This window comes from Mya arenaria, chromosome 12 (genome assembly GCF_026914265.1).
Source record: "Mya arenaria isolate MELC-2E11 chromosome 12, ASM2691426v1".
NCBI lineage: Eukaryota > Metazoa > Mollusca > Bivalvia > Myida > Myidae > Mya > Mya arenaria.
In genome coordinates this window covers 40,318,710-40,346,310 of record NC_069133.1, presented here as the reverse complement: position 1 = coordinate 40,346,310, position 27,601 = coordinate 40,318,710, and the positions used below count along the sequence as shown (strand labels likewise).

The 27,601-nt window shown below is 37.2% G+C and overlaps 3 protein-coding genes across 5 annotated transcripts; all 3 read right to left on the bottom strand.

Moving 5' to 3' along the window:
* Positions 1-2,961: 2,961 nt before the first annotated feature.
* Positions 2,962-8,454, bottom strand: LOC128212500 (macro domain-containing protein lmo2759-like). 3 transcript variants are annotated; one of them, XM_052917983.1, is made up of 5 exons: positions 7,341-8,454; positions 6,943-7,198; positions 5,849-6,051; positions 4,927-5,129; positions 2,962-4,549 (listed from the first exon to the last, which is right to left on the bottom strand). In XM_052917983.1, exons 1-5 carry the CDS (start codon positions 7,693-7,695, stop codon positions 4,535-4,537), a joined length of 1,032 nt encoding a protein of 343 aa, XP_052773943.1. In that variant the 5' UTR covers positions 7,696-8,454; the 3' UTR covers positions 2,962-4,534. The 3 variants fall into 3 exon arrangements, 2 of the variants coding, with proteins under 2 accessions (XP_052773943.1, XP_052773944.1); XM_052917984.1 differs by lacking the exon at positions 2,962-4,549 and having other exon boundaries at positions 4,988-5,548; XR_008257466.1 differs by lacking the exon at positions 2,962-4,549 and having other exon boundaries at positions 4,990-5,129; positions 5,331-6,051.
* Positions 7,936-9,689, bottom strand: LOC128210693 (uncharacterized). The gene is made up of 4 exons (XM_052915047.1): positions 9,565-9,689; positions 9,130-9,366; positions 8,291-9,013; positions 7,936-7,982 (listed from the first exon to the last, which is right to left on the bottom strand). The coding sequence occupies exons 2-4, from the start codon at positions 9,239-9,241 to the stop codon at positions 7,936-7,938; spliced, it is 882 nt and encodes a 293-aa protein (XP_052771007.1). The 5' UTR covers positions 9,242-9,366; positions 9,565-9,689.
* On the bottom strand, positions 9,565-14,658 carry LOC128212499 (uncharacterized). Its single transcript, XM_052917982.1, has 9 exons — positions 14,522-14,658; positions 13,895-13,975; positions 13,420-13,635; positions 12,993-13,271; positions 12,027-12,266; positions 11,515-11,798; positions 10,587-10,841; positions 10,008-10,295; positions 9,565-9,814 (listed from the first exon to the last, which is right to left on the bottom strand). The coding sequence occupies exons 6-9, from the start codon at positions 11,762-11,764 to the stop codon at positions 9,651-9,653; spliced, it is 957 nt and encodes a 318-aa protein (XP_052773942.1). The 5' UTR covers positions 11,765-11,798; positions 12,027-12,266; positions 12,993-13,271; positions 13,420-13,635; positions 13,895-13,975; positions 14,522-14,658; the 3' UTR covers positions 9,565-9,650.
* Between the last annotated feature and the right edge of the window lie 12,943 nt (positions 14,659-27,601).

Here is a 27,601-nt window from a genome sequence, read left to right as displayed (position 1 = left end):
CCCGTCAATCGGTGTTTGCAAAAAAATATTCCTCGTAGATTTTAGATGTAAACAATGTTTATGTCAACGGTAAAATGGATTTCGCCACCGGCAGCGAAAAAGAAAAGTACTGAAAAATAAAAAAAAATAACATAAAGAGTTTGTAATTTTTAGAGAAAGGAAATTCAGCAAGCATGGTTAAAACAATTGTCTTGCCTGATGTTTGAACTGACATCTGTATATGAGTATTATGCTGTTGGGAGCTTTGTCACCGTGTGCTCTTTTTTCAAGTTATATTAGAATTTATTAGACAAATAGTTTCAGTCATGTTCATGTTATTTGAATAAAACAATTAAAAGAGAACTTGAATGTGCTCTCAGAATACAAATCTCTAGTAACATCGAGGGGTGAATCCGAAAATGTTTTAAGTGACTTTAAATAAAGAAGGAGATAAAACCTTTTCACTTTCAACCCTCGACTGTTGGCCCTTCAGAAATGCAATTCCAAAGGCTTTGTGAAATCACTTTATAAACAATCATCAGTGCGCCAGCCAGGTTGTTGGTCAGAAATGACACTTTTGATGCGCATTAAATGAGCCTTAATGGGGCACTTGCAAGGGACACTCCTCAACTTTTTATGTAATGTGTTGCTACTTTTTTCAATACTAACAGTTTGTTACCTCAGCTGTTATCTAATGTTAGTGTAAAAAGTATGTACAATTTTTACTCATTTCTGGACATTGACTGGCAAACAAAAGGGCACAGCAGGGTGTAGTAAAAATGCAGCAGGGTACTGGAAAAGGGCAGCGGGGTGTCCCAACCTGCTATTTAGGGCTAGCTGGAGCATTGAGTCAATAAATTTGAATAAAGTTTATTATCATCCTGGACTCCTTAATTTTATGCCGGACTCCTTGATTTTGGAATTAAGGAGTCCGGTGGACTCCTTCTCCAAAAGTCTTAGTGTCAAACACTGCCTATTAAATATTGTTGCTGACACGTCCATTTACCATCCCCAATAGATCATTTCTGGTACAACTCGTTTAAAGCATTCGCAAAATTTGGTCCAAAACAGCAGGAAACCATTTTCCGACTTCGACTGATAATCACTTAAGTGAAACAGGCGGACTACCACCTATCAAGTGTTATAGGGGCCACATCCACTTACCACTTAATTCCACTTAATACTAGTTTAAACATATTTGTTTTACAACAATTTTGAAACAATTTAATACAACATTAAAGTAATCATTACACGACTGTGTTGTGGGGAAAACCGCAGTACCAGGAAGAAACCCACTTGCCCGGCATTGAAATCAAAAACCAAACTCATACGCGCCCAGGCCAAGAATCAAATCCGCGTCGTCTAGATGAGACGGGAGTTCGCTAACCACTGCGCTTAACAGATCACCAAATAAGGTTACCACTGTGGTGAAATTTGTTTACTCGTTTAAAGCACTCAAAACATTTGACAAGAATTGGCACAAAATAGACACAAAACCGGGTTTCCGACTAGGTCTTTACAAGAGTAAAGTGGCCGGCGTGCCACTTAGTAGATGTGTTAGGAGACAAACCTACTCTGCACCCCATTTAGGTCACTATTCTGGTATAACTCGTGAACTGTTTTAAAACACTCGCAAAATATGACATAAAATCGATACAAAAGGCGTTTTTGAGCTGGGTCTGTTACCCCCTTGAGAAAAGTACGCGGAGAATCACCAAGAAGGGATTGCAGGGACAATCCCACATACCACCAATATAGGTTTCTATTCTGGAAAAACTCGTTCAATTGTTTAAAGCATTCGCATAATTGGAACAAAATTGGCAAAATGTGGACACAAAACCAGTTATTCGGCTTGGTCTGGTATTTGCATGAATAAAGTAGGCGGTGTACAACCTACAAAGTGGTGTAGGGGACGAACCCATCTACCTTCCCTTGCAAGTCACCATTCAGGGAAAACTAAGTAAATATTTTACAACACTCGCAGAATAGGTTAAAAATTGGAACAAAAACGACGCAGAACCCTGTTTTGCTGGATCTGGTAGTCACTTGAGTGAAGTAGGCGGTGTACCACCTAACACGTTATAAGGGAGACGACGAACGACACCCGTCATATAAGTCACCATTATGTAAAAACTCATTAACTCGCTTAAAGCACTCGCAAAATAGGCATTGGGCCCTAATCCCCAGAATATACTTTAATATATATGTGTGTTATAACATTTTAAAAAGATACATGGGTCCTGTCAAAAGTAATTTAACGGTTACCTTTATCTCTTTTTTAGTTACAAACGACTTGACCCAATCAGCCAATCATTATAAAACAAAAACGGTTTCACATGTACTGGCTTCATACCGAGTTTAATCACTAGACGCCAATCATTACTAAATACAGTAGCGTAAACAATCATTTTGCCACTCGCTTGCATTCTAGTAAACCAGATTTCGTTTGAAGCCTGCCTTTTAAGAATCAAGAGCCAACGCAAAGGACAAGTTCAATATGTTAACTAATAAAGACCGCTTAAGATTGTTGTTTTAGAGACTTGCTGTACATGCACACTCGTGCGTTGGTTGAAGTTAAAACTTAACCGAGAGAATGTGATCACAAAACAGCATATAAACAAGATCCATTCGGTTGGCACTGAACAACACCATGTGTTTAATGCAATGGAAAGGGTATAAAATCAACCGGCGGTGCGAGGAGGCAAAACTAAGGATATAAATATCTAAAATAAATCAAAAGTAAAGTCAGCATTGTTCGTCATATTTCTTTTATTTAAATTTTAACAAAAGAGAATCTAATCGGTTTAGATATCAAACATCAGCAAATATTCAAATATGTAATGACCGTTAGTAACACCCCACCTTAGAAAACTATTATTAAAAAACGAGAGCAGGGCATTTATGGATGTTCTTAACTAATATAAGGGATACATCAAATGATCGTTTGAAGTTTATTGGAACGAAACAAAAACAACTCAACTCTAAATGAAAACGTTTATTATCCTTAACATTCATATTTTGTATACACCACAAGGACATTGCATTCACATGGTATGCATGTTTTAATTAGAAACACTATTAACATCATGCTCTAAAAATGTAAAAACATGCTTAAACAATAAAACATTTCCTATCTATCCTTCATACTTCCAAAGTATTTCTTTTGATCATATACTGCAGTACATGTATAACGCATTTAGAAGATAAACATTTGTATCGAAACCGTTTCTGATGTTCACATTAACATGCATTTGTATACACACTACAGTATATAATGGTTTAACCATGCATATCTACTAAGTAAATGTAATGTTTTGTCTTTAAAATAAGGTGTCGTTATCACGGACCTAATGCACCACAAAACACTTAATTTATATAGCACATTTGATAGATCTTATTTTTCTAATACACTTCACACCACTGACCTTATATCACTCATCATGTACTAGTATCAAATATAACAATTATGTTTGAACTTATCCAAATATAACGGATCTTTTACAGCACATGGTACATGACCGAATAATTATACAAAATCACCGATCTTAATCATCACATTCCACGAACTTAATTAATTCACAACATTTCATTTAGCTTATACAAGTCATCATTTCATATAATCGAATACACAGCATTTCATTTAGCTTATACACCCATTATTTCATATAATCGAATACACAACATTGCATTTAGCTTATACACTCATTATTTCATATAATCGAATACACAACATTGCATTTAGCTTAAACACCCATTATTTCATATAATCGAATACACAGCATTTCATTCAGCTTATACACCCATTATTTCATATAATCGAATACACAACATTGCATTTAGCTTATACACCCATTATTTCATATAATCGAAAACACAATATTGCATTTAGCTTATACAACCATTAATTCATATAATCGCATACACAACATTGCATTTAGCTTATACACCCATTATTTCATATAATCGATATATACATTTCATTGAATTAGTACAACAATGATACTACTGATGAATAGAGGAATTTTATGCCTTGATACTCATATTCAGTTTAACAAACACTTCTTCAAACCTAAATTAATTATCGAACAGATTCTGCTAATTTGAGATCGCTTGTACATCTTAATACGATTTGTACCAGGATCTTCGACGTAAAGTGAAACAATTTGTGTAGCATTTTCGTTATTTTGCTCTGAAATTGTGTCAATGGATGCTTGAATGCATTCAAATTGCAAACAAAGGCAGGTAAATAGATAAAATGTAAAAAAATGTAAACATTGTGAAATACCTTCGAAAAATATGGCAAATATCAGCCACCATTGACAACTGTTGTACAAGAGTTGGATTTGTTTTTCATTTTAACATCAAATATGAAACCGACGATTAATCGGGATGGCCTGTCTGATTATATCCGATAATCGAGTATGGTTTTTGTCCGACTTTGAAACAATACTCATTACCTTTGATTAGCTCTTTTGAAGGAGATCTCTCTTTCTTTAGAGTTTGACTGGTAACTCACGAAAAATACTTAAAGTCAACGACAATCCTTTCCCCATACTCACTGTAAACACCACTGTAAAAAAGCATAACGATGTCAACAATAAACAAATGAATCATAACTACTCGTCTACCTTTTATCCTAATATTAAATTATAATTGCATTGTCGTAATCGTGTGGCTTATAAAACTTTAATTTTAACCCTATAGTTAACAGGAACGTGACACTCTTTCAAAGTCCAGCAAATCCACATAAGAATTTCTTCAGGGTTTTACTTAACCTCAAACTTAGCTTAACACTTATTTTTTGAATGACATATTTTTTAATTACGTTCCAAATAGTTTTGTTTATGTAAACACTAATTGGAATACAACTACAATGTGTAACTGATTCAAACATACTGTTCATTATAACCCATACGGATATCCAAGGAACCACACAAACATAATTACCTGTTTATCATCCGTCCGAGAACAAACAGTTTCTCTATAGACGTTCTTAGACACTTCACGTTCTATGCAACTGTCTAACTTTTCAATTGCTGCTATAATAGTGTTCTGTTTAAGGGCCCACAGTGTGAAAAGCACAGTGTCCGAATCTGCATTTAGATTAATAGTTGACGTCTTAAGAGGTGGATACAATTCTGTGCCAACTCCTAAATAAGAGACGAATAGTCATATACTAGTAATACTATTTATTTGTATAAACAAATAACCACATACATGAACATTATTTTAACATCAGTAGGTTTTGAAAGAGATTTTTCTAAGTGTGAATTCTTTCGAAGAATGCACGTTCAAAACAAACAAACAATAAGGCAAATTCTCGGCCTAAACACTGTGGCTCTATTACATACAATCTCCAGGTGTATCTTATGTAAGATCCCAGCATTATAAGAGGCTGTCCGTTTTGCGCAAGCGCTTGTTATTAATGCGCCTCGAGTTCGTTTCCCGACCTTGGGATGATAGTTTGGCTTGTTGTCACCAAAACGAGTGTTTTTTCTCCGGGGTACTCCGGTCACCCCATTTTCACAAGACCGAATTCCCGTGCAACATCATATTAAAGAGAATGGCTCTGCATAAGTTAATGAAATTTCATAATCGTCTTAATCTGAATCTCAAATAGGGCAAAACAATTCATAACCATATATGGGTGGCTGTCTTAAAGACTGAACTATTTTAATTTAACAACAGTTATTTTTTTAAAGTTATATTTATAAAAATAACTTAGTTAATCTTATAAATATAAAATGAATTCGAAAAGCCAGTGGAATATTCCACTCATTTTTTTGCATTAACGAACTTAAAACATTCCACAGCAAATGGACAACAACCTTAGTTATTGTTTTATACACATTGAAAATAAAACATGTACCAGGTTTTCGACGTTGTGCTGCAATTGAATATCTTATCACATTCTGGGCACCCCATTCCATCTGTAGAGCTTCAGTAAAAGCATCAACTGTGCCATCCTTTATATCACATAGGTAGATCTCTTTCAAAGAGCTATCTTGTTCCACCCGGAAAAAGTTATTGACGGCCGCTACAATAATGCCTGTTGCTTTCTTAACAGGAAATCTGGCAACGAATTGCAATACAGATAACACTGGTTGAATTATACAGTTAATACAATTGAAACTACGCAGACAAGCCCATCGGCCATAACGTTAACCAAGAACTTGTTAAAGGCACAATCAGTGTGTGTACACCACGTGATAAATTGCGTCATAAATGCTACGTCGGAGGCTAACATTTGTTTCAAATGAATACTTGAAACAAAGATAACTTCACTAATTTTTTACCATTTTAAATGAAACATAGCGCACTCTACGCCGCTTACGGAGCCCCGCGTTCAGTTTTACCAGGGTTTGATTGAGAGTTTAATTTCTTAAAACACTTCGACAAACCTTTTCACAACGGCCGTCTGACGGAGCACTATCAAAAATTATGTTGGAAACAGGTTTGTGAAAGTGTTTGATGAAACTAATCACCTTATCAAACTCTGGTAATAAAACGAAGGCGGGGCTTTTCAAGCGACATAGACTGCTCTTTGTTTCATTTAAAATGGTGTAGTAAAATTAAAGTTATATGTGTTTTAAGTCTTCATTTTAAGCAAAACGACTTAGCAAAATGTTGGGTAAACCGCCTTTGCACAGTCAGTGAGAACTAAGTTGTAATTCAAAAAGGGCTAAATAATACAGAACACAGTTATAGGTCATCGCATATACAGCTAAATAGTTCAAACCGAATGTTGTTTTATTCCTTCAAGAATGAAACGAATGCCATTATTTAAATTGAAAAGTAGCTAACTTTTAGATTAAGGAAAGAACAATACATACAAGCTGTGATACATATCAATCAAAGTTTCAATTTATTTCCATAGCGCCACGGTACGTTAATTTTATTTAAAAAACAACAACAATCAATCCTCATTCACGACACAAGATATTTTGATAAGGTAATACTGACCCATAAACACCACAACTTATAGCAGGCATGGCAAGTGATTTCAGGTTTTTCATAGATGCCTGTTTCATTGCCATGAACACCACCTCTGTCAGCTTTTCATCCTCTTGGTGAGTACCGTCCTTCCAAGCCGGACCAACCACATGAATTATGTGCTTTGCTTTCAGGTTTCCTGCCGGGGATACAAAAACCTCTCCCTCACTCAGTGGGCCGTTGTTTTTGATATAATCTCTGCAAGGGCGTTCAAGCGCTAGTCCTCCTGTAATAGTTTTGTTGCAGTTCTGAATATAAATGTTAACACTTCATTCTGGAATGAAATTATGCAAGTGACATTTCATATTATACAACGAATATTACTCATGTTCGCTTGATATGCAAAAACACATTTTAAGACAACATACCTTTCATTTTTAACACTTTTCCTAGTCCTCCGGATAAACCTATTTTGTCATCAGAAGGGTTAACAATAACCTCTACGTGTATTTCTGACATATCACCAACGACAGCAAACATTCTTCTATTTTCATAACCAGTACAGCTTGAAATCACACAAATTTTGTCACTTCCCATGTCCAAATCGTCATCACTGTCGTCATTCATGGATATAGCACATGGAAACGCTGTTTCAACAGATCGCGTAATTTTACTTCCCTTCTCAGTTTTCATATATTCTCCAAGACCTGGTTTTCGGACTTCGTGCTGCTTCTTGTTTACCTTTCTCAAAAGTGCTTCAACTTGAGTCTTTGCCTGGTCCATTCCATCCTTTGTACCAGATATTTCAAAACCATGTGCAGCATCTTTTGAAAATATACGAACTTGCTCTCATAATAGCGTTTCATCAACCTATACACATTTTTGGGTACTTTGATGGTGTCTTTCAAGATGGAATGTGCCCTTAGGAATGACTGAATAACACTTTCGACTTCATTCGCAATATCATCTGTGGTCCCGAAAACAAGTTTGCCTAAATCGGTTGTGTCAAAAACAAGCTTGTCTCTATATTTTGAATTCAACTCGCTGTGTTTTTCCTCCAAAGAGTCTGTCTGCAATACATACATATTTGCTAAGGATAATAGAATAGTTTTACTCGACACTGATTCTCGAACAACTTTTGCAGCCATATCTAGTGTTTCCTTATTTGCAGACATTACATTTAGTTTGCTTCCCGTGCTTTCCCATACTGCTACTATGCGATTGTTTTTCAATTTTTTCCCGATATACTCCTTCACTGTTTTGTTGGATATGTCGTACAGGCAAAGCACTTGTTTCTGGATCCGAAACTCTTGTGAGCAAAGCTTGTCTTTCAGTTCGTATATTTTTAGTAGCACTTTTTTCACATCTTGATATATACCTTCGATAATAATTTCGTTCTTCCCTTGATTTATTTTAACTTTGATGTCAGGAAAAGTTTCTTCCATTTTTGTCGGAAATTTGTCCGCAAGAAGCATCCGTGTTTGAATTTGTTGTAGTCCCGTTACAGTTTCTCTTGTCCAATGTTCCTCTTTAACAAACTCATCTGAAGCCAAGTCAATGATGGCACCAATGCTTTCGATGAGAGGTTCAGCAACATGCTTCATGCCAACAACGGTTATTTTACCGTCTTCTTTTGATAAATAGACGGCAGCCGCTTCGGGATGCTCTACAGAAACTTCAGAGAGTTTTGGTGTGATTTTCTCCCAGATCTCTTGCATCACAGGTATGTCTTGTTCACATAAATTATTCATAAAACCATTGAAATTTTGTTGTACGTTGTGATTCCAGTTGGATGCCAATTCAATACAGTCTTTCATTTCATTCGTCAATGTACAAGTTATTTCTACTGATAGAGTTTCTTTTGACAAGGCAAATGCTGCAAAGCACATGTTCATCTGCGCATCAAGCGCTAATCTAGCAAATTGCGAAGTTTCGATAAATCGGATTTTTAATGGACTCACATTGATCACAATAGGGTCACTAAATCGATGTATGCAATGAACAGAATCTTCTTCTGCTCTCGCAACACATGGAATGTATCTTTTCACTTCTATTACATTTCCACACAATGTCTGCCTTTTGTTTAAAACGTATCCCACAGCTGTAAAAAGCATTGAACATATATTTTAAAGATATCAAAGAACAGATTATCAATACAATCAATTCAATAGTAAGTTGTCTTATAAAATCAAAGCACTAAATAAATATTGTAATTACTTTTGTAATCATTAAAGTAAACCAAACAAAATCCTTGGGGTTTGAACATCACGACTTTGCTTACTGGTCCACCATTGCTCCTCTGTGTACTTTCAAAGAAAAGTTTAATCATCTCTTTGGTGACATTGTCGGAAATGTTTGAAACGAGGATGCAGTTTGATATTGGAACAGAAAAGACATTAATGTATGAGCCTTCCAGTGGTTTATCTCTGCAAACCCGTTCCAATGTTTCAAAATCTAATAAGAAAGTTTTGTTTTATGAAACTCTATATGAACGTCAATGCTCAATAGCACAGTCTGAAGTGGTATTCTAGTTCAAAGAGTCATTAAGCCTTATTCTCGCGAAGGACACACACAACTACACTGTGGACAATGTTAACAAAAAACTATACATTCAATCATAATGTTGTTCAAAATATATTATCTGCACAGTACCTTTATCTTGCTCTATTGTTACTAAAGCAACATCATCACGGACAGCGTGGTAGGTAAGACTTCCATTTACAAGTGCATAGTTAGCTCTAGCTTCTAAATATAGTCCAAGTAGGCTCTCTGTTATGTTTTTGTTCAGCCCTTAGTATCTTGTTCATGTAGCAAGGCGTTTGAACGTCCGGAGAGTTTAGAGATACCGTAAGGTCAACTCCATCCACAACGTGATGTTCACGGTCTGCTACAGCTTTAGCAACTGAAAAAATAGCATTACTGTCATATGGACACATTCTAATGATTATATCATAATAAATCATAGCGCCTTGAGGTTTAAACAATCGCTGGAACATAGTGTGTTTATGATTCATCATTGTGAACTGTGTAAAAAACACATGAATTATTTTCTTTAAAGAACCTTTTATTCAGAAACAAGCATGGTATAGGATTACCGGTTTCCTCCTTAAATGTAATGTAGACTGTATCATCGTCCTCCCTATCTGTGTATCCCGCTTCAATATCTCCACCTCCAGACCTAGTACTGTTTTCGAAATACCTTTTGACAGATTCCCTTTTACTTATCGCCTTCATCCCACGGACACGTATCGTCTTATTCAGTTGTTTGTGTGGGTCACGAGTTAGTGTTTGACAGTTTGTAAATCGTGTTGGCCTGAATAGTGTGACATGAAGTTGTTTCTTTCTTAGGTAATGATTCTGTCGTGGAGCCACCCTCTCAGCAACTTAATAGAGCAACATCATCATTTTACTAATCAGACGTTGTTTAGCATCTGCACAATATATTTAGTAATGTTTACAGGTACATGCTTCAATTGCGTTTTTGATATACATGCTATAACCCTTTAATTAAAGAAAAGCTCAACAGCAAACTAATGAAATGACAAAAACATAAACTGCGTTCTGTTTTGATCCGATCAGTTTAGATATAGAAATTTAATTCTGTTTCTAAGGGGACAATTGCATTTTTTGGAATAAATGTAATGTATTTAATGTTAAAATTTTTATGGACTTACCTATTTGCTCTTTATATGTCACAAACGCAATTTTGTTTTCAGAGTCAAATGTAGTTTTGCTTTCTACGATACCGCTGCCTCCAGATTTGTTCTCGTTGTCAAAGTAAAGCTCTAATATGTCTAACGAGTTTTCGTTAACAACGTCGGCCGGCTCTTTGATCATGATCGTGTCTAGGGGCTTGGCTACGTAGATTTGAACCGACAATTCCTTGTTTCTCAGAAAAAGTGGACGGGATTCCAATACCATCTGTGCGTCTTTTTGGAAATAAAATATTGAAGAATAGTCAAGGGAATAACATTTAGGAAAAAATCTGTATCACCGTAAACTGTTGAGTAGTGGAAACAATCTAGTTATATGAAAGGCAATACAAATCTTTCTGGCGGGAGGAAAACGACAGGTCTCATGACCTTTGATCCATCAGTGTGGACTTGATATGCATGTTGTGTAATGAACATGTGCCATGTTATATTTAAATCCGTTAGCTAACAATAAAAACCAAATATTGGGAGATTAATTTCTTAGCGCGACCGTTACCCTGAGGGTACAACGTGTCGGAATGCCCTCTATGCGTCGGTTTGAAGAGGATAAAAGTGTTTTCTCAAGTTACTTGAAAAAGCTTAAAGCGCTTATAGAATTATAGGCATACACCTGTGATAGACGTACGTGAAAGAGGGTTAGATGGCTTGACGTCAAATTGATTTACCTTCGGCGAGCACTATAAACATCAAACACATTTTATTTTAACCGACATACACACAATTAACCTTTCAAACGATATTTATTGATCATGGCCAAAATTGTCATCCAATATGCAATATGAATCTTTTAAGTACACATTGATACCATCAGCAACACCGTACGAACTAGAATACTTCAGATTTATCATTATTAGGTACTGTAAACAGAAAATTTCAATACAATTCTTACCTTCTGGTTTTGCAAATCGGACGAGAGCATTTCTATCTTTCTCATCGAAATCAACATCAATCACCCCACAGGACTTAAATCTCTTTGATTCAAAGAACATCTCAACAAACTCCTTGTCAACATCTTTAGGAATATTTTCTACAAGAAGTTGTGTTTGTGCTTTATCGATTATACTATCAGCTATCATTTCGTCTGAACCCATAGTTTCATCTATCGGCAGCTTTTTTAGTAGCAATTGCCTTCCACGCATTTTAATGGGCACCGATTGACAACAAAAGAAGCACCTGCAACAGTGTAACCCGTTTAAATGTGCAAAAAATAAAGATTATTATCACCATACCGGCGTTAGTTGAATACGCGTTAGGAGAACGATGAAGCTTAAAATCAAATAAAAAGATCAAACAAAAACTACACGTGTAGTCGTGTTTCAATTGGGTTTTGCTATGTAATGATACCATCGATGATATTATTAAAGGTGCGATAGAAGCATAACGTAATTAACTACAACTTACTTGATTCTGTATCATATGTTAAAATAGCCGAATGATCCCCTTCGTTGAACTCAATATCCAAAGGTTTTATGTCTCCAAATTTGTGTCTATTTTCAAAAAACATTTCGACGTCTTCGTAATCTTCATTTTCAGGTAGTCTTGAGACAAGAATCTTTGGCTGTTCCATTGACTCATGTAATACGACATAAACATTTCCCCCGAATATTGTCAAAGGACTTTTTGCAAGTAGTGTATCAAGTACTGTCAGATGAAATGATAGAAAACACGTCGACATGTAGACTGAATACGAAAAACTGTATTTTCTGAATGCATAAGGTCAAACCGGTTTGAAATATGTGATCAAAGGACAACCATGTTTAAAATATGTTATAAAAGATCAACCATGTTTGAAATATGTTATCAAAGGACATACTCATTTCAAATATGTTAACAATAGAAAAACACACGTTTGTATTATGTTATCAAAGGATAGAAATATTACGAATAAGTATATAATAGATGTCATACTAATAAAATTTAAAATGGTGATCATGGGTTCGTCAATTGAGGTACACATTGTTTGCTATACAAATGCATTTTTAGTTTTCATCATTCGAGTTCTTAAGCTCTAAATATAAATGTTATCATTATATGGTTCTACTTGTTGAAATGTGAAATGAATATATATAAAGCATATTGGAACAATTAAAGAGACCGTAAATTATGAAAAACAAATCATTAAAATATAATTAACTATTCAATAACTTCAATCTAGTTCATATATCGGATGTTAAGAATTCAGTCAGAAAATCATGTTTTTAAAATGAGTTCCCAAGCCTTAAGTCATTTGTAAACATCGATTTAGTCCACATATGTAAAAAAACAAAAGTTGCATTGGTCAATTATAATAATAAATGTTAATTCAATTGATAAACGCTTTTGGAAATCAATCAAGTAAATTATCAACAGTTGCAGACAAACACTTACACTCCTGATTTCCAAGTGTCACAACAGCGATGGAATTATTGTCATTATAGTCAATGTCAACCACTTCTATATTTCCAACACGTTTCTCGCTACATAACAACATTTCTATATCCTCTCGGTCTACAGCATTGGGCAAATCTTTCAGAACAACTCTAGGCAGTTCCGTATTTTTTTCAGCTTGTGTTACATCTTGTGTTTGTTGCTCGGGGCGATACGATTCAATATGCACATTTGCACGCTTCATGATGATACATTCTTTTTCCAAAACGACATCGGCAGCTGAAGAAATAAGAAATGAAAGACATACAAAATTGGAGATTATACTTTTGCTACCCACTTTATTGAAGCACTTATGTACAACTTTTAAATACAACATATCTCATGTTCAACTTGACTTATACTAGAATAATAGTGAATACTTATATACCTCGCTTGTCCTTAAACTTGACTATAGCTGTTCTAGCATCTCTGTCTATACAAACAGAGTACACCGTTACATCTGTAAAGTTCTTGTTGTTCTCGAAGAACATTTCAATGAATTCCTCGTGAACGTTTTCGGGGATGCCTTTCAACAAAACTGCTGTGTGTTTTCCGTCCGCAAAATATGATAAAGAGTCCTCATTTGCTGATGATCTGATGATAACTGTCAGAAAGACAAACTTTTGATAAGGTATGTGTTAAAGTAATTCCAATAATACCATCGAAACTACAGGGACAAGCCCATTATGTATATTTCATAACCAATTAGAGTGGAGCAACGTTTTATGTGTATATATGATATATACTATTGAACATTTTGACAATAACAGTTACTTACCTGTAGCAGTTTTATATGCAAATCGTTTGTATTGTAACATATACGCTAGTTGTGTTATATGACAATATTTATAAGAAAAACAAACCTCCACGTCCCGAAACTTCGTCATCAAAAGACGCCGTTTGGCAACGGGCCGACGCCATGTTGGTTCAATGTTTCAAAAGATCTGTGTATAAAATAGATGATTTAAAAAGGTGAAGATTGAAATTAATAGAAATTGTATACATGAGGGATGATCTTATGTATTTCATGTCAGGGAGTTTTGCATACTTTAGGGACTGTTGCATGTGTTCTTCACATCGGGTATTTTTGGGGTTATTTTCCTTTATGTGGATATTATAATATTGTAAATATTAAATTGCAAGTAGTTAATGTTATGTGCATACCAGTCTATTTTACTTTCTTTTTAATAAAAGGCAACTTTATACACAACAATACTTGAGGCATAACAGGTCAAATATTCCCTGTGAAGGTAATGAATGAATTGTTGTTGTATATATTTTATCATTATCATAAAGAGATCTACGTACCTGTCTGCGAAAAAATATTTTGAAAAATCCCTTTTGTCGAAGCATATTTTACAACCGAAAGTAGATTTGAACATACTTTATGGGGTATCGGAATTCAAAAGTAGAAATAAACAAACTTAAAAAAATAATTGAATCAGTGTCTTTTTCTTTGATATTTCCATGAAAAACATGAATCTACTTACAAATGACTTCATTCTTTTACGCAATCCCTTAATTTATGATACACAAACACATTTGTTTCCAGAAAACAAGCATATCGATTCTAGACTTGTCTCATTTCGTAAAATGAATTGATCACATAATTTGCTTACAAACTATATTCACGATCTGTAAACGGGTGCACAATGCCGATTTACGTCAGTGAAAAGGGTGTAAACATTTTGTGAAATGTTTAAAGGTTTATCAAACACTGAACAATTGTGGCAAGTTTATGAGATGTGACATTGGTATAAATAAAGACACCTCAATGATTGAAAAGAGATTAAAGGTTTTACAGCAAATATTGCAGTATTAAACTAATACATGGTAGTTTACTATGGCTAAACAGCCAGAATTGTTTTGATTAAACAGTCAGATTAAAGGCAATATAAAGGAGCAATTAGTATACTTCATTATAGTTCAATACTAATTAACAAAAAAGAATATCAATTATATATTCATTCAGATCCAGAATGTTCAGCAAATGTTTTGAATCACAAACTATTCAGATTAAAAATCTGCAAACAAGTTGCACATGGTTTGGCAAGGTGTAACCATGCTTTTATTAACTCAAATGCGCTAATGGAAAGAGAAAAAAACACATATTTATCACTGAATAGTCACTTCCAAATTGGAATAATATGCCATTTAAGAAAACCCTTTATATTGTGTATTACAAAATGTTACTATGTGTACATTGTTTCAAAATAAATCAAAGTTGAAATTATATTATAAATAAATTTTAGAACTCCTCGCGAACAGTTATCGAACCATTTAAAAAATGGTATTTAAAGTCACGCAATTGAATTAAATATTTCAAAATAGCACTCCAGTTTAATGCTAATTACAACGGGCTTCTTTATTTTTACCGAAAGTGATAATATAACATATACGTTTCTAGTGTAAGGTACATCCAAGTTTAGTATTATAGGTTATAGAACACTAACTACGTTTTCTTTATTTTATGTATAAACTATAAAGTTATTTATTATACAACTTCAACTTACTAGACAGATTATATAAACATAGGATTTAAACTCTAAACAAAAGTCATTCATCAACAGTTTTATTGAATGCATGTATTATTGGCTTATAAGTGTTGATTTTTTTTATAACAGAACTTGATCAAGTTGAACGAGTTCATTTACAATTCTGTAAACGCCTCCCGGTGTAAAAAAGACGGCACAAAATGACTTAATTTCCGAATAGGTAGGGAGGCTTTTAAGACAATTAGATGCATGAGTATATTTAAATACTGGGTGAAACTGTTGCAGAGTAATAAAACTAAGTATTATAAAATGGTTTATAACATGCTGAACAGATATGAAACAGCATCCTAACAAACAAAATTGGTGTTCACTCACAAAAGACCTACTTTGTAGTTTAGGTTTATATTATTGGTTTTATCAAGAAATTGGAAATGGATATTTTTGTGTCCTGTTAAACAAAGGTTAAAAGATAATTTTATTCAAGATAGGCAAAGTAGATAAAACATGTCCAGTAGGGATATATTTTACAAAATTGTGTCAGGATTTAGAGTTCAAACATAATAAATATTTCTAAATTTAGAATGTCGGTGTCCAATCTGCTGTTATTTTCACATAGATTAAGCATTAAACCGGGCAGATGGAATAGGCCGCAATCGACGCCCCTAAATGATCGTATATTCACTGTTTGTTCTTTATTAGATGAATACCACTTTCTTTTCGAATGTACATGTTTAATGAACTAAGAATGAGATGTATACATAGGTATTATTGAAAACATCATAGTATATATAAAGTATATTGAAGCAATGAAATATAAGATTTCTATGTTATTTTTCCTTTTCATTAACAAAATATTTTTTTCGAAAGTATCAGGTAAAAGTTAATATGCACTGCATGTCTTCTTATTGCAATTTATACACCAAGTTTTCTTTCAATACAATCAATATTTTCGAAGACAATGGCGTGGTAGATGGAGGGAGGGACACAACGGCGACTATAGTTTCCTCCGTTCTGGAATCTTTAAAATCTAGCACGAAAAGTAAATCACATATATAAGACCTTTATCTTACGAAATGACACACCAGAACATAAAACAAAAACCACAAGAGATGTAAAACATAATGCCCTCCTTGAGCGCCATGTTGTCAGGATTATATGGACAATTGAATGATATATGCATGAACCGCATCGAGAGCGCTGATTTGTCAGTCACATTGGAAGCCGTGGAGGCAGTTTTAAGATTATGACAATTCAAAGTTTGAGGTTAGAATGTGTTTTGACCATGACCTTTGACTCTATGACCTCAAAATCCATAGGAGTCATCAGCTGTTCACCAAAAATCTAAATGTCAAGTTTGAGGGCCATGGGTGCAGGCATTGACAAGTAAACACACAGACAAGCTTTTTTTGTTCAAGGTCACTGTAACCTTGACCTTTGACCCGATGACCCCTAAAATCATAAGGGATCATCTAAATGTCAGACACAACTCCAAGTCAAGTTTGAGGGCCTGTAACTGTGACCGTGACCTTTGACCCGATGACCCCTAAAAACAATAGGGGACATCTACTGGTCAGGCCCAACCTCCAAGTCAAATATGAGGGCCCTAGGTGCAGGCATTGTTGAGTTATATCCCAGACAATGTTTTACCATTCAAGGTCACTGTGACCTTGATTTTTGACTCGATGAGCCCCCAAAACAATAGGAATCATCTACTGGTTAGGCCCAACCTCAAAGTCAAGTTTTAGGGCCATATGTGCAGGCATTGTCGAGTTATCACTTAAACAACCTCTTAAAATTCAAGGTCACTGTGACCTTGACCATTGGTCCGATGGCCCCTGAAAAATATAGGAATCATCTCCTGGTTAGGCCCAACCTCCAAGTTAACATTGAGGGCCATAGGTGCAGGCATTGTTGAGTTATCACTCGGACAACCTTTTACCATTCAAGTTCACTGTGACCTTGACCTTTGACCCGATGACCCCAAAAACAATATGGATCACGTACTGGTCAGGCTCTTCCTCCAAGTCAAGGTTGGACCTTGACCTTTGGCACGATGGCCCCAAAAACGAAAGGGATCATCAACTGGTTAGGCCCAACCTCCAAGTCAAGTTTGAGGGCCATAGGTGCAGGCATTGTCGAATTATTACTCGGACAACCTTTTACCAATCAAGTTCACTGTGACCTTGACCTTTGGCCCGATGACCCCTGAAATAATAGGGGTCATCTACTGGTCAGGCCAAACCTCCAAGTCAAGTTTGAGGGCCATGGGTCCAGGCATTGTCGATGTATCACTCGGACAACATTAAACCATTCATGGCACATGTGACCTTCACCTTTTGGCCAATGACCCCTAAAAACAATAGGGGTCATCTACTGGTCAGGCTCAACCTCCAAGTCAAGTTTGAGGGCGATGGGTGCCGGCATAGTCGAGTTATCACATGGGCAACCTTCTACCATTCAAGGTCACTGTGACCTTGACCTTTGGGCCGATGACCCCCCAAAATAAAAGGGGTCATCTACTGGTCAGGCCCAACCTCCAAGTCAAGATTGAGGGCCATAGGTGCAGGCATTGTCGAATTATCACTCGGACAACCTTCTACCATTCAAGGTCACTATGACCTTGACTTTTGGCCCGATGAACCCTAAAATCATAAGGGATCATCTAAATGTCAGACACAACTCCAAGTCAAGTTTGAGGGCCATTTGTGCAGGCATTGTCGAATTATCACTTGAAACATTTTCGCATTCAAGGTCACTGTGAACTTGACCTTTGGCCCGATGGCCCCTGAAAAATATAGGAATCATCTCCTGGTCAGGTCCAACCTCCAAGTCAAGTTTGAGGGCCATAGGTGCAGGCATTGTCGAGTTATCAATGGGACAACCGTTTACCATTCAAGTTCACTGTGACCTTGACCTTTGCCCCGATGACCCCAAAAACAATATGGATCACCTACTGGTCAGGCCCTTCCTCCAAGTCAATGTTGAACCTTGACCTTTGGCCCGACGGCCCCAAAACAAAAGGGATCATCAACTTGTCAAGCCCAACCTCCAAGTCAAGTTTCAAGGCCATGGTTGCAGGCATTGTTGTGTTATCACTCGGACAACCTTTTATCGTTCAAAGTCACTTAGACCTTGACCTTTGGCCCGATGACCCCCCAAAATAAAAGGGGTCATCTACTGGTCAGGCCCAACCTCTAAGTCAAGATTGAGGGCCATAGGTGCAGGCATTGTCGAATTATCACTCGGACAACCTTCTACCATTCAAGGTCACTATGACCATGACTTTTGGCCCGATGAACCCTCCCCCCCCCAAAAAAAAATAGGGATCATCTACTGGTCAGGCCCAACCTCAAAGTCAAGTCTAAGGGCCATTGGTGCAGACACTGTCGAGTTATCACTCGGACAACCTTTTACATTTCAAGGTCACTGTGACCTTGACCTTTGACCCGATGACCCAAAAAACAAAAGGGGTCATCTTCTGGTCAGGCCCAATCTCCAAGTCCAGGGTGAGGGCCATGGGTGCAGGCATTGTCGAGTTATCACACGGACAACCTTTTACCATTTCAGGTCACTGTGACCTTGAACTTTGGCCCAATGACCCCTAAAATAATAGGGGTAATCTACTGGTCAGGCCAAACCTCCAATTCAAGTTTGAGGGCAATGGGTGCAGGCATTGTCGAGTTATCAATGGGACAACCGTTTACCATTCAAGGTACATGTGACCATGACCTTTGGCCAAATGATCCCCCAAAACAACAGGGGTCATCTTCTGGTTAGGCCCAACCTCAAAATAAAGTTGGAGGGCCATGGGTGCAGGCATTGTCGAGTTATCACATGGACGACCTTCTACCATTCAAGGTAACTGTGACCGTGACCTTTGGCCCGATGACCCCTAAAAACAATAGGGGACATCTACTGGTCAGGCCCAACCTCCAAGTCAATTATGAGGGCCCTAGGTGCAGGCATTGTTGAGTTATAACTCAGACAATGTTTTACCATTCAAGGTCACTGTGACCTTGATTTTTGACTCGATGAGCCCCAAAAACAATAGGGATCATCTACTGGTTAGGCCCAACCTCAAAGTCAAGTTTTAGGGCCATATGTGCAGGCATTGTCGAGTTATCACTTAAACAACCTCTTACAATTCAAGATCACTGTGACCTTGACCATTGGTTCGATGGCCCCTGAAAAATATAGGAATCATCTCCTGGTCAGGCCCAACCTCCAAGTTAAGATTGAGAGCCATAGGTGCAGGCATTGTTGAGTTATCACTCGGACAACCTTTTACCATTCAAGTTCACTGTGACCTTGACCTTTGACCCGATGACCCCAAAAACAATATGGATCGCCTACTGGTCAGGCTCTTCCTCCAAGTCAAGGTTGGACCTTGACCTTTGGCCCGATGGCCCCAAAAACAAAAGGGATCATCAACTGGTTAGGCCCAACCTCCAAGTCAAGTTTGAGGGCCATAGGTGCAGGCATTGTCGAATTATTACTCGGACAACCTTGTACCAATCAAGTTCGTTGTGACCTTGACCTTTGGCCCAATGACTCCTGAAATAAAAGGGGTCATCTACTGGTCAGGCCCAACCTCCAAGTCAAGATTGAGGGCCATAGGTGCAGGCATTGTCGAATTATCACTCGGACAACCTTCTACCATTCAAGGTCACTATGACCTTAACTTTTGGCCCGATGAACCCTCCCCCCCCCAAAAAAAAATAGGGATCATCTACTGGTCAGGCCCAACTTCCAAGCCAAGTCTAAGGGCCATTGGTGCAGACACCGTCGAGTTATCACTCGGACAACCTTTTACATTTCAAGGTCACTGTGACGTTGACCTTTGACCCGATGACCCAAAAAACAAAAGGGGTCATCTTCTGGTCAGGCCCAATCTCCAAGTCCAGGGTGAGGGCCATGGGTGCAGGCATTGTCGAGTTATCACACGGACAACCTTTTACTATTTAAGGTCACTGTGACCTTGAACTTTGGCCCAATGACCCCTAAAATAATAGGGGTAATCTACTGGTCAGGCCAAACCTCCAATTCAAGTTTGAGGGCACTAGGTGCAGGCATTGTCGAGTTATCAATGGGACAACCGTTTACCATTCAAGGTACATGTGACCATGACCTTTGGCCAAATGATCCCCCAAAACAACAGGGGTCATCTTCTGGTTAGGCCCAACCTCAAAATAAAGTTGGAGGGCCATGGGTGCAGGCATTGTCGAGTTATCACATGGACGACCTTCTACCATTCAAGGTAACTGTGACCGTGACCTTTGGCCCGATGACCCCTAAAAACAATAGGGGACATCTACTGGTCAGGCCCAACCTCCAAGTCAATTATGAGGGCCCTAGGTGCAGGCATTGTTGAGTTATAACTCAGACAATGTTTTACCATTCAAGGTCACTGTGACCTTGATTTTTGACTCGATGAGCCCCAAAAACAATAGGGATCATCTACTGGTTAGGCCCAACCTCAAAGTCAAGTTTTAGGGCCATATGTGCAGGCATTTTCGAGTTATCACTTAAACAACTTCTTACAATTCAAGGTCACTGTGACCTAAACCATTGGTCCGATGGCCCCTGAAAAATATAGGAATCATCTCCTGGTCAGGCCCAACCTCCAAGTTAAGATTGAGAGCCATAGGTGCAGGCATTGTTGAGTTATCACTCGGACAACCTTTTACCATTCAAGTTCACTGTGACCTTGACCTTTGACCAAATGACCCCAAAAACAATATGGATCGCCTACTGGTCAGGCTCTTCCTCCAAGTCAAGGTTGGACCTTGACCTTTGGCCCGATGGCCCCAAAAACAAAAGGGATCATCAACTGGTTAGGCCCAACCTCCAAGTCAAGTTTGAGGGCCATAGGTGCAGGCATTGTCGAATTATTACTCGGACAACCTTTTACCAATCAAGTTCGTTGTGACCTTGACCTTTGGCCCAATGACCCCTGAAATAATAGGGGTCATCTTCTGGTCAGGCCAAACCTCCAAGTCAAGTTTGAGGGCCATGGGTCCAGGCATTGTCGAGTTATCACTCGGACAACCTTTAACCATTCATGGCACATGTGACCTTGACCTTTTAATCAATGACCCCTAAAAACAATAGGGGTCATCTACTGGTCAGGCTCAACCTCCAAGTCAAGTTTGAGGGCCATGGGTCCAGGCATTGTCGAGTTATCACTCGGACAACCTTTAACCATTCATGGCACATGTGACCTTGACCTTTTGGTCAATGACCCCTAAAAACAATATGGGTCATCTACTGGTCAGGCCCAACCTCCAAGTCAAGTTTGAGGGCGATGGGTGCAGGTCACTGTGACCTTGACCTTTGAGCCGTTGACTCCTTAAAACAATATGGGACATCTACTGGTAAGGTCCAACCTCAAAATAAATTATGAGGGCCATGGGTGCAAGCATTGTTGATTTATAACTCAGACAACCTTTTACCTTTCAAGGTCACTGTGACCTTGACCTTTGACCCGATGAGCCCTAAACAACAATAGGGATCATCTACTGGTCAGGCCCAACCTCCAAGTCAAGATTGAGGGCTATGGGTACAGAGGTTGTCGAGTTATCACATGGACAACCTTTTATTATTCAAGGTCACTGTGACCTTGAACTTTAGCTCGATGACCCCCAAATACAATAGGGATAATCTACTGGTCAGGCCCAACCTCCACTTCAATATGACGGCCATAGGTGCAGGCATTGTTGAGTTATCACCCGGCAACCTATTACCATTCAAGGTCACTGTGACCTTGACATTTGACCCGATGAGGATCGGCTACTGGTCAGGTCCAACCTCTAAGTCAAGTTTGAGGGCCATTGGTGCAGGCATTGTCGAGTTATTACTCGGACAACCTTTTACCTTTCAAGGTCACTGTTACCTTGACCTTAAGCTCGGTGACCCCAAAAACAATAGGGGTCATCTACTGGTCAGGCCCAACTCCCATATCAAGTTTGATGCCCATAGGTCTTGGCATTGTTGAGTTATCACTCGGACAAGCTTTAAAAATAATTACCATTAAAGGTCACTGTGACCTTTAGCTTTGACCTGATGAGCCCTAAAATCATTAGGGCTCATATACTTGTCAGGCCCAACCTTCATGTCAAGTTTGATGACCATACGTCCAGAAAATGTTGAGTTATCGCTCGGATAAGCTTTGGTCTACCCACGGACCGACCGGCCGACCGACCTACCGACCGACATGTGCAAAGCAATATACCCCTCTTCTTCGAAACGGACATAAATATAACTCCAACTTTCGGATATTTCTGGTAAGCTCAGTAACAAATGTAGTGCCAGACACTTAGACTCCTCTCCTTTTTAATTAATGAATAGAAGGCGTGTAGTTTTTTTAACACAGATCTTGACCTCACCGATCCCAATCTCAAAATGAGAGCTGGCTACACACACGAAGATTAGACACCACTCCTTAGTTCTAAAAAAGTTATAAATGGAATTCACTTTTTCTATTTTAAGCAACAGAAACCATGACCTTGGCCCCTACAACCTAAATATACTTCAATATATATCAAGTAGATTACTATACATGATTCCTGTCTTTACTAACTGTAATTTTTATCGTATTTTTATTTTTATTTTAACAATGACCCTGGCCCCATCATCCTCAAAAGCAATCCAAATAATAATAAATACGGGTCCATATGAACTGATTTAAACTCGAAAACAATCTTAACTGAAAAAGTAGCTGAAACACTCAATTCGACGCTAGCCTGCCTTCTAGAAACAAAGCTTTCGTTTAAAGCCTGCTTTTTAAGAATCCGTAAACGACATGTTCAATATGTTTGCTACCAAAATCCCATAAAAGTCGCTGTTTGAGAAAAATCCTTTCGGCAGGCAATAAAAAATACAACGTCTTTAAGGCAATAGAAAGGGTATGAAATCAGTCTGCGGCTGGAGGAAGATAAACTAAGGTTATTATTTATTTATTATATCTAAAAGTAAAATAAGCCTTTTTCGTCATATTTCTAGAAATGAATCTTACACAAGAGTAAATCTAAACTAAAAAACAAAACATTTAAAGAATATGTAATGATTGTTAGGAAATCCTCCACACCAACACCTAAGGAAATTTATTATAAGAAAAAAAGGGCAGGGCATCTATGAATGTTGTTGACGTGGATATAGATTACCTGATCGTTAAAAAAGTTATTGGAGCAAAACAGCAACACTGCAACTCTAAATGAAAACGTTTATTATCCTTAGCATTCATTTATTTACAAACCACACGGACGTTGCATTGACATGACAAACATGTTTTAATTTGAAACACTTTTAACAGCTTGCTCTGAAAATATACAAACATGCATGAACAGAAACACACCGTATCTTTCTTGTTTCCAGAGTATTTCATCATATATTGCTGCACATATTCCGCACATTATGTGTATAAGCGTTTGCAATGTAACCATATATAACATTCAAATCAAAAAACACTTTTCACAAAATACAACATATCATAATTAGGCCATGCATTCATAAACAGTGGCTACAGTTTGTTGTCTTTAAATCTTGATTGATCAAATTGTTCGAATGCACTCTTCATTGAAATAATATCACATAGCATGTATCTAATACATGTCAATATCTTTAAATTGCTAATCCACATATCACGGAATTTATACAGCTCATGTGTTTATCGTCAAAATAATACACACTATATCACTGATCAAATACCCGTTAGTTCACGAAATTAATACACCACATTTAATTAAGCTAATGCACCATACATGCGAATTTAATGCACAATGATAATACTTATAAAAGAGAAATTGTATGCCTCGATATTATTTATACAATTAACGTACTATTTTACTGACATTAGGGATCGTCTGTACTTATAATTAGTTTTTGACAGGGATCTAGTGTTCCATTTAATTGATGGTCTTAGTCTTACAGTGTAATACTGTAAATGTAGTGTTTTCGTTAGTTTGCTGCATAATTGTGTTAATTGATGTTTGTAGCATCAAAATTGATCACAAATGCAAGGAGATACAAACGGTCAACATGTTGAAGTCTGTCCCGTATCTACTATTGGACCATTTTATCGTATCATATATCGTTCACTCAATTTTTCAATTTAATAATTTTAGATGACTAAGCTATACTATATATTTAACTAGAAGCGCCGCAATTCGACGAAACCAGGTTTTTGTTATAGGCAATCAGAAATTATAGCCAATTACTTTGTTGTATGACTTTATCTTTACTTTTATCAAAAAGAGACGCAACTGAAAATTACTGTTGGCGGAAACCATTTTTCTATTTTTAGTAATAGTGACCTTGACCTTAGCCCCTCCCCATTCAATAGCAATCTCAAGCTAGCTCTTCACATAAGCTACATACACACTAAGTTTCATCAATATCTATCAATGCTAACTTATGTTATTGGGCAGAAACCAATTTTCTATTTTTAGCAACAGGCGACCTTGACCTTAGCCTCACCCCCCTCAAAAGCAATCCCAAGCTAGATCTGTACATAAGCTACCTACACACAAAGTTCATCAATATCGGTCAATGCTAACTAAAGTTATTGGGCAGAAACCATTTTTCTATTTTAAGTAACAGTGACCTTAACCATTTTTCTATTTTAAGTAATAGTGACCTTGACCTTAGCCCATCCCAACTCAAAAGCAATCCCAAGCTAGCTCTTCACATAAGCAACTTACACACCAAGTTTCATCAATATCGGTCAATGCTAACTAAAGTTATTGGGCAGAAACCATTTTTCTATTTTAAGTAACAGTGACCTTGACGTTAGCCTCACCCCGTTCAAAAGCAATCCCAAGCTAGATCTGTACATAAGCTACCTACACACTAAGTTTCATCAATATCGGTCAATGCTAACTTATGTTATTGGGCAGAAACCATTTTTCTATTTTAAGTAACAGTGACCTTGATCATTTTTCTATTTTAAGTAATAATGACCTTGACCTTAGCCCATCCCAACTCAAAAGCAATCCCAAGCTAGCTCTTCACATAAGCAACTTACACACCAAGTTTCATCAATATCGGTCAATGCTAACTAAAGTTATTGGGCAGAATCCATTTTTCTATTTTAGTAACAGTGACCTTGACGTTAGCCCCTCCCCCTCAATAGCAATCCCAAGCTAGCTCTTCACATAAGCTACCTACACACTAAGTTTCATCAATATCTATCAATGCTAACTTATGTTATTGGGCAGAAACCAAATTTTCTATTGTTAGTAACAGGCGACCTTGGTCTAAGCACCACCCCCTCAAAAGCAATCCCAAGCTAGCTCTGTACATAAGCTACCTACACACTAAGTTTCATCAATATCGGTCAATGCTAACTATAGTTATTGGGCAGAAACCATTTTTCTATTTTAAGTAACAGTGACCTTGACCATTTTTTCTATTTTAAGTAATAGTGACCTTGGCCTTAGCCCATCCCAACTCAAAAGCAATCCCAAGCTAGCTCTTTACATAAGCAACTTACACACCAAGTTTCATCAATATCGGTCAATGCTAACTAAAGTTATTGGGCAGAAACCATTTTTCTATTTTAAGTAACAGTGACCTTGACCATTTTTCTATTTAAAGCAATAGTGACCTTGATCTTAGCCCCTCCCAACTCAAAAGCAATTCCAAGCTAGCTCTTCACATAAGCAACTTACACACCAAGTTTCATCAATATCGGTCAATGCTAACTTAAGTTATTGGGCAGAAACCATTTTTCTATTTTAAGTAACAGTGACCTTGACGTTAGCCCCTCCCCCCTCAATAGCAATCCCAAGCTAGCTCTTCACATAAGCTACCTACACACTAAGTTTCATCAATATCTTTCAATGCTAACTTATGTTATTGGGCAGAAACCAATTTTTCTATTTTTAGTAACAGGCGACCTTGGCCTTAGCCCCCCCCCCTCAAAAGCAATCCCAAGCTAGCTCTGTACATAAGCTACCTACACACTAAGTTTCATCAATATCGGTCAATGCTAACTATTGTTATTGGGCAGAAACCATTTTTCTATTTTAAGTAACAGTGACCTTGACCATTTTTCTATTTTAAGTAATAGTGACCTTGACCTTAGCCAATCCCAACTCAAAAGCAATCCCAAGCTAGCTCTTTACATAAGCAACTTACAAATCAAGTTTCATCAATATCGGTCAATGCTAACTAAAGTTATTGGGCAGAAACCATTTTTCTATTTTAAGTAACAGTGACCTTGACCATTTTTCTATTTTAAGTAATAGTGACCTTGACCTTAGCCCATCCCAACTCAAAACCAATCCCAAGCTAGCTCTTCACATAAGCAACTTACACACCAAGTTTCGTCAATTTCTATCAATGCTAACTAAAGTTATCGGGCAAAAACCATTTTTCTATTTTAGTAACAGTGACCTTGATCTTAGCCCCAGCCCCCTCAAAAGCAATCCCAATCTAGCTCTTCCCATAAGCTACCTACACACCAAGTTTCATCAATATCTATCAATGCTAACTTAAGTTATTGAACAGAAACCAATGTTTGACGCCCGCCCGCCCGCCCGCCCAACGACAACCTCATTCTAATAACCCGGTTTTCGTTGAAAACCTGGTTAAAAATTAACAGCCTTATATATCAGTCTAGAAAATTCTGCAATTATTTTGCAAGTAAGATTAGTTACTCTCGTTTAGTATTTTACTGACATTCCTGAGCGTTCTATAGGGTGTCGTACACTTTTTTGAATTATTGTACTTAGCTAAAATGTTGACATAACTGAGTGAAAAAGTCGTTACCAGTTCATTGGATTATCGATACCATTTAAGAAAGTCATTATATACAAAAACCAAATCGTATGTAGCATCTTGGGAAAGCTGTATTCGTTCACTTCGTTACTGTAACTCCCTAAATGTAGGCTAAATTTATCATATCATTATTTTATTTAACGAACGTATTCAAATATCGTACATAGTTGTGCATATGACGTATTCCCAATGCAATTTCTAACACTCACTCCAACAAAACTGCGAACATGGCTGTATATTATGTAGTTGGATCAATTATGTGCGCTTTTCCAAGCCTTAATATTTGTTGTTGTTTTT

Bases quoted from the DNA above. Each gene is read 5' to 3' on its own strand.
- LOC128210693 (XM_052915047.1), bottom strand. From the start codon at position 9,241: ATGATTAAACTTTTCTTTGAAAGTACACAGAGGAGCAATGGTGGACCA. The intron at 9,014-9,129 runs GTAATTACAATA...TGCTTTTTACAG, and splicing joins TTACTTTAATGATTACAAAA to CTGTGGGATACGTTTTAAAC. The intron at 7,983-8,290 runs GTATATATCAAG...TATGTATTGCAG, and splicing joins GAACGAAATTATTATCGAAG to ACAGACTCTTTGGAGGAAAA.
- LOC128212500 (XM_052917983.1), bottom strand. From the start codon at position 7,695: ATGGACCAGGCAAAGACTCAAGTTGAAGCACTTTTGAGAAAGGTAAAC. The intron at 6,052-6,942 runs GTCAGTATTACC...ATTCGTTGCCAG, and splicing joins ATAAGTTGTGGTGTTTATGG to ATTTCCTGTTAAGAAAGCAA. The intron at 5,130-5,848 runs GTACATGTTTTA...TCTCTTATTTAG, and splicing joins AGCACAACGTCGAAAACCTG to GAGTTGGCACAGAATTGTAT.
- LOC128212499 (XM_052917982.1), bottom strand. From the start codon at position 11,764: ATGCGTGGAAGGCAATTGCTACTAAAAAAGCTGCCGATAGATGAAACT. The intron at 10,842-11,514 runs GTAAGAATTGTA...ATTTCCAAAAAG, and splicing joins CCGATTTGCAAAACCAGAAG to ACGCACAGATGGTATTGGAA. The intron at 10,296-10,586 runs GTAAGTCCATAA...TGCTCTATTAAG, and splicing joins GACATATAAAGAGCAAATAG to TTGCTGAGAGGGTGGCTCCA.